Below are 12,358 nucleotides of genomic sequence, written 5' to 3' on the forward strand. Positions count from 1 at the left end.
GGGGGGGGGTGGAATTTATCATCGCCTAGAGCAGCTTTTAGAACTGTGCCATCCTTGGTTCAAGATCAACAAGGTAATGCCTGAACTAGGGGATCCTTTTGAGCAACAGCAAGTAAATAGTGTATATACCAAAATGGAAGATAACTCCCTACCAAAGAACATGTTTGCATGTAAAATGCAGTTCATTTCATACAGTTACTACAGATAACAATAAATATTTTAAAATTTTGAATAAATTTGATGCTAAATCAAGGTGAAGTTTTTGTATAGGTATCAGATTTTCTTCATAAATGGTGATAAAACGCCAAAACAGGAAGCACTAATTCAGGGGAAAATATGTTATTTATATGGGGCTTTTCCGGGGACCAGATAAAATATGAGAAAATCTTAGACCAATGAATCTTATATTTGGTTTCTGTGGTTTGTGCAATCAAAATAACAGCATGTGTTTGAAAGGTACCAGGTTTGAGGAGATTAAATATTGTGACAGTTGTTTGTATTTTCTTCTGTTTCACCAGGATATTAACTTGTTGCTGTTGCAAGAATTGGATTCTGAGCAGAAAGCTTAAATAGCCTTGTAGAAGTTTTTGTAGTTTTCTGTCCAGAACATTGTCTTATTTCCCTTCTTCTCATTTTCTGTGTTCGTTTTAACATTGCCAGTCCTAATCATGTGAAATATTTTAACAAACCAGAAAATAAAATATGCTTTTTATTAGGAGTCCAATTTTAGTCTTGAATTGTTTCTTTCCCAAATAATTATGGAGAATACTCCATATTAGCAAAGAATTAATGCTATTTGTTTTAGTATGGTGAAGCGCATTTTCGTTTCTTGATATTGTTATTCAAGTCACAAACTTTGGATCTAGCAGATGAGGAAGGGCTGTTGTTTTGTAATATTTATTTATTTTCTTGTGTATTGAATTACTTGATAAAAATGACATGCTAAACTTGTTTCAGTTCTTTTGTTGTGGGTGAGCTGATTTGCCAACATTTCCATGAAATTGGCCATCTTTTTCTTAAGGTGAATGACTATAAACAGGGGCCTGGTGTTGATATTCTGGGTTATGAAGTAACATGAGAAAAGTGACTTTGAAGAAGGACCAAAAATCATATTTGGTTTCTCCATTATGCACACATTCACCTGTCAGCATACAATATTCCCCCACAACTTCACAGCATACAAATGTCAGCGTCAGGTTGCAGATCAGTCATTTTGCCTCAAAGAGGGCTTGAGACAGCCAGGTTCTCTGAACTATCAGCAAACTCACCACAGCAAGTGTCATCATCCTAGAATGAAACACATTTGACTACAAATTTCCATAAAAACCTGAAGAAGACTGTAGAATAATATAATACTTTTCCAACAGGAGATCTGTGATACTCACGAACTGCTATTGAAATATCAGCACCTCATTGCTCCTGATCCTTCAGACCCACTGCATGAGCTGCTCAAGGACCTGGGTCCAGTACCTTCTATAGGAACATTTCTTGGAAGTATGTGCTTGCATATAAGATTGAAAATTTAGATTTGACTGAAGTTTGTATTATTAAAATGTATTTAGTACTATCTTCTGATATTTTACCTCTGAAAAGTTAGCTGTATTTGCACCCATCAGAAATATTTCTGTTAGCCATGCACACCAAACTGACTAATCATGGTGCCTGTAATTGGGCTAGTCAGTCAGATCAGAGGTGCCAGCATAAGTTAAAACCTGAAGGGAAAGTTAACTGACAAGCACTAGAACTGGTGGGGCAGCATTATAATAAGTTAATTTCAGTATTATCAAGCTACTTTCAAACTTTGGGATCCATAATGGCCATGTCATTACTAACAAAAATTGGAAAGTTATGTAAATCATTTATAAAGTAATTTTAATCTGAAACATAGAAGTCTGTAGCATCAGGTTTTGACTTATATGTATTGTAGATTGAGCCAGTTGTATGTGGAAATTCAAGGCTCAAGGATGTATTTTTCACAATTGCAGTGCATGCTTACTGTTGAACATAACATCGCATTCTTATTTAGCGTACCAGACTGACTTTTTGTAAATTCATGATTTTTCTGTACCAGCTAAAATCAACAGTATTTTGTTTAATAAAATGCTTCTGTGATACATGAAGTGAATATGACAGGAAGTGTTCTAGTTTACCTTCAGTGCTGATGAAAAAGAGGAAGTATTTATGAAGCTTTACATTCAAGAACAAAATGGATGATTATTTCTGAGCATGTAATTTTTGTATGAGTATTCTCCTGATTGTGTCTGCACAAGGTTATGTTTGAGCAGGAAGACTGTTTTAATAAATTTAGGACATTATGTCGTGTGCTTGGCCTATATTTGGTACTAAATGGAAATTTCTAACAGATGTTATATTAAAAAGAAATCCAGTGGACAAAACCCTGTGAACGTCTTTAAATACAAATTACATAGATGGGTGGACTTCACATGGTTCTTGCTGACTGCTCTGAAGCCAACTGGCGTTTTAACCAGTTGGCATTAGAAAGGTTGTTCTAGAGTTAACACTCTAGAGCTGTATTCAGGTGTTGTTTGACTGAAATCTATTTTGTGAACAAGTATGTCATACCTTGAGTAGGTAAATTTATGGAAGAAAAGTCTTGTGTATATATGTTTGAATATCTTACTGGCATACAAGTACCAGAAGTGTGTTGAAAATAGCATCTAGGAACTGACTGATGATGACACACCTTTGTTCCCATAATAGTATGTTTTTCATAAGTAGTTAATTCATTATATATGAATCATAAATGACTTGAAAATATTAAAGGTGTAACACTTGTAGCAATAACATATAACTGTGTTATATTCTTCCAGAACCCCCTTGTCCCTGCAGATACTATATCATATCAGTATATACATATATACCCACAGTTTTTTGTCCCGATGAGGTCATTGGATTTTTTTCAGTTGACCTAATCCTTCCAGCCGCACTATGGCCCTGGGATCGACTCAGCCTCTAACAGAAATGAGTATCAGGAATATTCTTGGAATATTGTTAGGGGTAAAGGGTGGCTGGCACATAGGGCTGACAACCTTGCTGCCATCTATGAGCCAACTGTCTAGAAAATGTGGGAACCTCAATATCTCACAACCCTATGGGCCTNTTTTACTTACCCACAGTTTTTGACATTTGACTGTGTCATTGTTCTGTTGTTAACAGATGGAAGGGATGCTGCTGTCCCAAAGACAGAAGTGTGTCTCACACTTGTCAACAAGTTTGAAGTGCCTGAGAATGATCATCAGGGTATTAACAAGCTGTTCATCAAGTAAGTGCTCTATGGTAGTTCTGGTGCAAAATACTTTTATTGAGGACTCCATCCCCTGTTCCTCTTCGCTTGAAGTGAAATACTGTACACAGATTGTCTTGCTATTTATTATACTGTTTGCTCATTCACTAGTGTTAGACACTGTTTAATGATAAAGCCCTCAGTGCAATCCAACATGTCGTGCGTGTCAGCCCACACTTTGTACACCATGCCTGCAAAACCTGTATAAAATAATTTTTACCTTTTCCCTGGCAATTGCATGATGGAACAAGCACTGAAGCAATTCCGCCCATTTTCTGGCAATCTATGAAAGAAAAATTACCACCACTTCCATACTCCCAAGTGACCCTGTCATAAATCCTTATTATCAGTGGTACTTCTTTGCTGGGATTAAAATAACTTTGTAAGTGATTGCCAGTGTGTATTGTTACAGGGATGCTTTCTAGTTAATGACCTGAAGATGGGCAGGCACTAGCAGAGACCTAGTTCTGATATTTTCATTACCAATCTTACAGTTGGTTTACTATGCACAAGATCTTACCAGAGTTTAAATCTCTGTAGTGTGAAACACAACACATGGTGAAAACGGTCCTTAGCATTTAGTATTTTAGGAATTTTGTACTGGGAAAAGAAAATGGCTTCTCAATTCTGTGGTAATAAAAATAAATTGAACATTTGTGAATAATTTTAATGAAAAATTGAAGAATAAATATTTCCTCATCAGTATTAGTAACATGTGTGTGTTTAATTTGCATTGCCAGTTTAGTTTTTAGCAAGAAATATGACACTGAATGACATTTTATGATCATGCATGAAGACTACATAAGTAATTATCCTGACAACAGAAAATACTTAGAAACAAAGTTGTGATTTGAAACATGTTTTACAGTCATGTCAAGCAGTATTTCCTAAATCTAAGCCTATTAACAAAATCAAAGTGATTACCATTGTATAAAATCACATATCTTGGCTAAGAAGAAGACTCCTTGAAGATGGTGATGTGATTAAAAAACGTTTAGTTGTGTAAGGGATTAATTATTTAATTTATTTAAAAATAAAACTGAAATTTGTAATGTTATTAAGGGAGTCCAGTCTCTAGAAGAGTGGGATGTATTTCCAGTGACACTGAACAACTGAGGAAAGATCTTAAAATTTGTGAATTTTTTAGCTGTCAGCTAGATGAGTCAACTGATATCTGTGATTTTTCCCTACTACTTTTTATTTGGATGGTCTTCAGTGATGGCAATATTAAGGAGGAGATGTCGACAGCTATATTGTTACATGAGAAGACCGGAGGTGAAGAGACATTTCAAAGCTCTTATGACAGCCTTCTGAAAATTAAAGTTTGGTAACATTGGCATATCAGCGTTTCAGAGTTGTGTTGTTATTGATCTATGGCAATCTCTTTCTGAGTGTATTTTGGTGTGCTGTCATGAGAATGTCAGAACTTGAATTAGAGCAATAGATGAAAGTTGAATTTCTTGTTAAAGTTGTCAAGAGTGTAAGCGAAATCAGAGAGATGTTAGTGCAAGTTTACGAGGATAATGCTATGAAGAAAACAGCAGGTTACCTTATAGTACTTGGACATATTGGTTAGTCCTGATATAATCCCATTGTTCAAGGCTCCATTTCAAGAAACTCTGCTTTTAGCACTTACTCCTCATTGGCGGGACTGATGGTCTAAGAAGACTTCACTGCATACCTGCACTATTTATTATTTGTGAACAACAGGATTATGAATTATTGCGGTTACTTCCTGATTTGCTTTGTAATGGCGTAGTTGTAGTTGCAATAACCGAACATCAATATCATGAAGAATGTATTTTGAAAATATAAAAATATATGTATATCTTTCTAGTCTTGTTAGCTTTATAATGAACATGTTGCTGTAATAGTGTTCTCAACTGAGATTTGACTTGTTTCCGAAAATTGACAATGGCTGCTTGTATGCTACTTATCAGGGCAAAAGAGCTGCTGGTGTCGATATTTCCATGCCTTCAAGGGGTCGGCACCTTACATGAAGCATTGTTGGTGGAGTCAGAAGCAGAGGAGCGCCTATTCCAGCAGCTACTGCATAAACACCAGCAGAGAAATATTCACAACTTAGCAGCTTCCAAATCATGGTACTAAGTCACATGTAGAATTAAGTTAGGTGAAGAAAACTGTTTTGGATCCTGAAGATTCAACACCTGCCATTGGAAATGATCTTGAGCTAAGTTTATACTCTTCGCAAGCTGCCTCCCCAAGGTTTATCTTAAAATCATTGCTGCAATACCCAAGCTTCCAAGAGACATTCTGGAGGTATATACAGAAGACAAAGTAATGTGTATTAGCATGACAGAACATTGACAAGTAATAAAATACTTTCATATACTGATGAGTTTTTTAAAAAGGTGATTATTCAGGTTGTGCTCTTCTGTGTTGTGATGGCACAGCATTGTGAACATGAAAGCAGTCCTAAGAATGGTTCTTCTTCCTTTTTACCATTTCTCTTCACTTGGACCAGGTTCTGTCTCCTCCTTTCATGGGTCCAGTTGACCGTCTTGTTATCAGCCTATATAACTGAACTTATCTATGATACTTCATCCCTGAAGTTGGAGGTAACATGTTCCTCCAAAATATTGGTAGCTACCTAGAAGACTATACGGTGTCACCATCCAGAAGACCACACTCTGAAAAACATTTACAAATTAACACTGACAAATGGAAGTGTGGTTGAGGATGAAAATAATAAGTTCTGTAGATCCTTGTTATATATTACAAAGCTGATATCTCATTTGCTTTCCAAATACCAAACATCTAGATCAGCATCAAAACATCAAGCAAGTTGGCTCAAGATGTAGCGTTTCTGACGTGCATTTGGAAGGTGCTCAGTTTGAATCTCAATTGGATCACCAGCTACCCTGATGAATATTTTTCATGGTTCCTCAGTCTTTCCAAGCAAACACCAGTATAGTGCCATAAATTAGGCCATGACCACTTCTGTCCACATCTTTTCGAATTCTGTATTCACCATTAACCAATCATTCTGCACTGTATTGTCTGAGTTACAATGTCATTAGATACACTGCAAATAAATAAATAAATGAAAGAGTGCCAAAATTAATTTCAGCGCTCATTTTGTAAGGTTGCGAAATAGAGTGTTGTGATAATTTGAGAACAGAAATTACACATGTTTTAAAACAGAGTGTTTAGAAAAATATTTGGGTCTACAAGGGATTTCATTTATATGGGACATTGTTAAAATATTGAGGAATCTGTGGTGGGTCAGACATATAGCTAAGATGGGGATGCCAAGATATACATACACAATTTAGTAAGGAATCACCATCAGAGGATGCCATTTGGAAGACAAGGAAGAGATGGAAGGATAATCTTAAAATATACATATGTTATAAAGATCTTTTTAAAGCAGAAGGTTGTTGTAAATTAGTTAGCATCATGTCTAGTGATGTGCTTTCATTTTCATATTATCAGTGTTGAATGTTCAGGTTCTACGGTCAGAAAGTGTATGTTGCTTGTGATTACCTTATTGCACTATGTGTAAGCTAATTTCCTTGTCTTTATATTTGCAGTAAATCTCTCCAGGACTGCAAACTGATCCTGAGAGATTACCTTACAAAACTAGAGCTGGCAGGCTTAGTTTCTTCTGTTGATGGATATCAGAGCATTGTTTCAGCCATTGCAAAAGACATCTGCAGCAAGCGAAGGCATAGGGAACTTCAAAGAAAGGTAATGTGTTATGTTTCCATTACTTTGGTTGAGATGGATGCAAAGAAAAGCATCAGCGAGCGCAATGTTATCAGAGACTGCCATATAATCTGGACACAAATCATTCACTAGTAATGTAAGAAGTTATGTTACATTGCAATCTATTGGTGATGTATGGCGGTAAAGTTCCAACATTTATTGTATATTTTCTGATCTTCGTTATATACTAAAATAGTCCCCCTTCAAATGGGATAAATTTTAAAAATCTTAAATAAAAGTAAAAATCTTTAGAATCTGTGTATTTACATAAAAATTGGAGACTATGCTTAAATTGTAAATGGATAAGAATTTCTAGAAAGAATTGGGGATGGATTTCTGTAGTTCTTTTGACATTAAGAGGCTAACATTTGTAAAGCAGAATGCAGATAAAAAACTTTTAGAAGTGAAATTACTAACATCTGTGAGTTAGCTGGTCAGCCTTTAGAATCTCTGCCTATTACTGCATGTCTGAAAGCTATCTGAAAACTTTATAGACAAAGAAATTTCTAGCAAGTGTTGGAGACAGCCTCATTTAGTTTGATCTAATGGGCTAACATTTGTGAAGCAGACATTTAAGACAAACTTTCTGACTTTGGCAGTTAAATTACTGCACACATGTTAGCCAGTAAATCACTAGGAGTTGTGAAAATGCTTAATGTGCTTAACCAGATTAACTTATATAATCTGTGTAGCCACATCCATATGTTCAAAATCACATCATACAGCCCTCCAAATCCAAAATTAATAACCTGCATAACAATTCTGAACTTAATATTATGTAATAAACTACTGTGACAGTCATTGGTGTGATCATATACAGTGTAAAGAACAATACAATTTGCTTTCCCGACCAAGTCTGTGTATCACTCACCATGAAGACTGCATTGCATCCTACAGTTACTCTCAATAAGAACACAATATGAGAATAGAATCAAATGCTTTCCATGAGCAAACATACAAATTCCGTATATCAGAGACTGAATGGGACCTAAACAGTGATATCATCCAGGATCTCCTTTGGCACCCACATCCTGAATAATCAGTCCCGCAGTACCTTACCTGTCAATATGACCTTTCTTGATTGTGATATTGTGTAATCTGGAGACCAACTGTAAGTGGCCATGCAATGTCTGTGCAGTTGTGGCTATTATATTAAACCACCTACATAACACATCACAGAAAAAACTGGCCATAAGAAGCAGCACCACAAGATTTTCACCCATTCCCCAATCAAACGGCTGCACAGCATGGCTATGTTCTTACTGTGTTCTTCCACCAATACGTTGAGTGATACTATATCCTTATTAAACAATGTAAAACTAAATTCTGGCCAGAACTGGGCCACCCCATGAAAATTTTCTCTAAATTGGTAGACCATTACTTATGTCCCCTTGTCAAGAAACAATTGCATCGAAACCCAAACAAAATTTTACATGCAGTTCACATACATGAAAGTCCGTGACAGCACACTCTTAAACCTGGATACACCATAAGGTGTTTACATTAAAGACTCTTTTGAGATAAAATTGCTATAACATTCATTTTTGTTTTCATTCAGGAGCTGCAAGAACTCAGACTCACAAAACAGAATTTGGAGAAGAAAACGAAATTTTATGAAGAACAGATTAATTACTACAATCAGTACATACAGAAGTGTCTTGAAAACCTTAATACTGGAAAGAGGTAAACACAGTGCATGTGTGAAATTGTGGTATTTCTTTCTTTAAATACATATTTTATTGAATTCATTATGATCAATACATATTCACGAATTTATTTGATGTCAGCATACACATCATCATTTTTGCAGACCTATGAAATCATCGTGTATATATGTTGGTATGCACACATGTTCCTGCTCCCATGTGTGTCCATTCGACTTCTGAATGAATTGGTCACTTTACATGAAATTTATGAACATGCAAATTGTTATAGTGAGTTCACTGATTGCACCACTCTTAAAAAGACTTGCAGATATCCTGTGTCTTGAACTTGATAAATGCTGCTCAGATGAGGAAAAGGTCGAAATGTAGGGCAGGTATATCACTACCTCTTCAAGAAATGCATCCTGTTGTGTTATCCTACATACCATAACCAGTTTGTTAGGTTTCCATCCCAACACAACTATCAAAATCTCATTCACATTTACTGTGTGTAATGAGTTTACTGGTCTTAATAGTATGCCAGTGTGCTACGTGTTTCAGCTTCTTTCTGACCAGCACTTTAATGAGACCGTAACATAAGGGGTAATCTTCTGTGATTAGAACTGTGAATGCCCATTTCGCTGGTGTAGTTTTTGGCGTGGTTACATTATTGACAAAGAGTTCTGCTTTTGTTGATCAGGCACAGTAGTCCATCGCATGTTCACATCATGTCTGAGTGCTCTGGCGTGGTCAAGATCATGTTCCCTGATTTGCACATCTTCATTTGTTTTGATGTCCTGAGCACCCAGAATCATTAACTGATATCACTACATTTCTGAATTTGGAAATCTCAATCAGATGTTTGAGTTTTGCTCATTGTTTCCTCCATAAAAGCATCTTCAATATCTTGTTAGGCTTCTGCAGCAGCTTCGTCCAATCTGAAGCAGAGGTTGATGCATGTGCATTGTTCTTTGAAATCTGCTGTTTTCTTATAAATTGCAAATCAGATGGCACAACACACAATTTCACTTGAGAAGCCACTATTTCTGAGTGACAGACAACTTTGAAAAGAACAGCAAATGACTTCAGATTCTACTATACCGCTTCTTAGCACAAGAGTTTTGTTCTTGCCACACTAATATCACATTGCTGTAAGTCCAGAAAGTAACTGACTACATCACATAGATCTTTATTTACATCTGATGGATGAGCTTTGGTGTTATGGCTAGCACTCCCTCTTTGTATTTTGGAGGCTCTCAACCTCAGACCGGCTAGCACCTCCCCTCACCTCCAAGGTCCAGCAGGCTGAGATGTTACCTTAAAATAGGCCACAGTCTTTCATTTATCATGCAGAATATTATTTGATGCTGCATAAGCAGAGTAATTAAAAAGATGTCATGAAACAAACCATGAATTTTAAGATTTGAGGTTTTCACGGTAGTGACTATGATGAAAGCAGTCTTCTGGGATGTGGCAACATGTAGATATAGAGGTAACCAACGTTTCGGTTTCATCAAACCACGAATTCATTGTCAGGAATGTGACTCCCTCAAAGGACAAACTAATCCGTACTTATTCCCCACATAACTTACATTTTCTCTTTCAGACACTTCAATATCTGTCATATGAAGTTCATTGTCCACATAATACTAATTTCTGCACTGATGATTCTGTGCTTCACCAGGAATGTTCATATTCGTAAGTCATCAGGGAAGCAACCAGAGAAATTGAAGTCAAAGTTAACACTGCATTATACAGCAGCCAAGCTACATGAGAAGGGTGTGCTGTTGGAAGTAGATGGTCTTCCTATGACTCAATTCAGAAATGTCCAGTTTGAAATAACACCATCAGATCACAATGGTGTATTTATTATCAGTGGAAAATTCATGGGAGTTGAACTGGAGAAGGTTGAAATTGATATACAGGTAAGTTGAAAACAATTATATAAAGTTTTGAATTTATTATTTCTTAATAGTGTAGTTTTTACTTCTTCCTACTCACAACCCCCAAAACTGAGTAACACATATTTAATTGTCATTGGAAAAATAGGGAGTCACCTTATATTCAAGCTCATATGGTTCTTCGCATCATTTTGTGGGTGCAAAGAATGCTGCCAATGTATTGCAGGATCTGTCACAGTCAGAATTTAGTTAACTTTTAAAACATGTTACTAGGGCACAGAGAGAAAATGACATTTCTCAGTGGTAAGTCCAGGAATGGCAATTTTCATGGGAAAATAGTCCGTGTGTATTATTTCATACTTTCTGTTCTTTTGCATGATGGATGACGTGAATGAATGAATGAAATGAAGGCGGTAGATGTTGATGTAAAATACAAAGCAAGTAGGGAAATAGCGTGGGCAGGATGATATTGTTTACAGTGTAGTTTGTCAAGAATTGTTTTGTCTGCAGCATGACCTTGCAGCCATATGAAGTGACGGCCAAGACACTGCCATGCAAAGAATATAATGGGTCAGATGTGAAGAGTTTAAGTTGAATAATAACCTGTCATTATGAAATGAAGGTGGTAGATGTTGATGTAAAATACAAAGCAAGTAGGGAAATGGCGTGGGCAGGATGATATTGTTTACAGTGTAGTTTGTCAAGAATTGTTTTGTCTGCAGCATGACCTTGCAGCCATATAAAGTGACGGCCAAGACACTGCCATGCAAAGAATATAATGGGTCAGATGTGAAGAGTTTAAGTTGAATAATAACCTGTCATTATCATCTATAATGAAATTTGAACTGTGCATTTAGTGAATTATGATATACTAAAAAGAAGCCTCCATTCTGTCGATGATTCCAGAACTTAGAACTTATACTTCAATTTATTATAGTACAATTGCCATTGAAACATCAGGCAACATTCATTTTGAAGACTTGNAGTTGAATAATAACCTGTCATTATCATCTATAATGAAATCTGAACTGTGCATTTAGTGAATATTTTCTCTGGTCTGAACCAAAGCCCAGTATTATTTTCAACAGTTAGTGAATTATGATATACTAAAAAGAAGCCTCCATTCTGTCAATGATTCCAGAACTTAGAACTTATACTTCAATTTATTATAGTACAATTGCCATTGAAACATCAGGCAACCTTCATTTTGAAGACTTGTATCTTCTTGGTATAATGCCATGCACTCTGGCGAAAGCCAGCCAAGGAACATCTCACTGCTTGCTTCAGGGCCAAATAGCAGGCCAAGCAAAAAACTAGCCTGAAGCAAGCAGCAACCTTGACCTACCCTGAAGCTGGAGCAATATATTTTTCTGAAACATCAGTCAAGTTTTACTGGACAACACAAAATTATGTCACAGATTACAGAACTCCTTCATAGTCATCGTGAGAACCTCAAACCCAACAGTATTAATGTTTTCTGTCTGCTGGAAGTTGTAACAACTATAATTGTTTGGAAGTGACATCACATGCTGAACACACCAAAACTGCCACATGTGCATCATATTTGCTTTCCTTCTTGAACTACCTGTCTACAGAAATTGTTTTATCATGATCATGTCTCATAAGGTGAACAGTTTCTTGATTTTATTTTATGTAACTCTCATTTAAATTAAAGAAAAGCCTTTTCCCTAGAGATTCAGTAAACACAGATGTCACACTTAGGATTACTGGGTTGCCTGGTGATTGAGGTTAGCTCTTTCCAATCAACCCAACAGAGTAGG

General features: G+C 36.3%; 1 protein-coding gene across 1 annotated transcript in view; it reads left to right on the top strand.

The window, feature by feature from the left end:
* LOC111873041 (ras GTPase-activating-like protein IQGAP1) overlaps positions 1–10,715 on the top strand; it is a 32,414-nt gene extending 21,699 nt beyond the window's left edge. Inside the window, exons 16-21 of the mRNA XM_023867404.2 lie at positions 1,368–1,494; positions 3,178–3,283; positions 5,245–5,406; positions 6,859–7,015; positions 8,592–8,716; positions 10,361–10,715. Of these exons, the coding sequence (XP_023723172.2) occupies positions 1,368–1,494; positions 3,178–3,283; positions 5,245–5,406; positions 6,859–7,015; positions 8,592–8,716; positions 10,361–10,610 (927 nt within the window). The 3' untranslated portion in view covers positions 10,611–10,715. The remainder of the gene's footprint in view (positions 1–1,367; positions 1,495–3,177; positions 3,284–5,244; positions 5,407–6,858; positions 7,016–8,591; positions 8,717–10,360) is intronic.
* Positions 10,716–12,358: the final 1,643 nt, after the last annotated feature.

The sequence above is a fragment of the Cryptotermes secundus genome, unplaced genomic scaffold, assembly GCF_002891405.2.
Source record: "Cryptotermes secundus unplaced genomic scaffold, Csec_1.0 scaffold6590, whole genome shotgun sequence".
NCBI classification, from domain to species: domain Eukaryota; kingdom Metazoa; phylum Arthropoda; class Insecta; order Blattodea; family Kalotermitidae; genus Cryptotermes; species Cryptotermes secundus.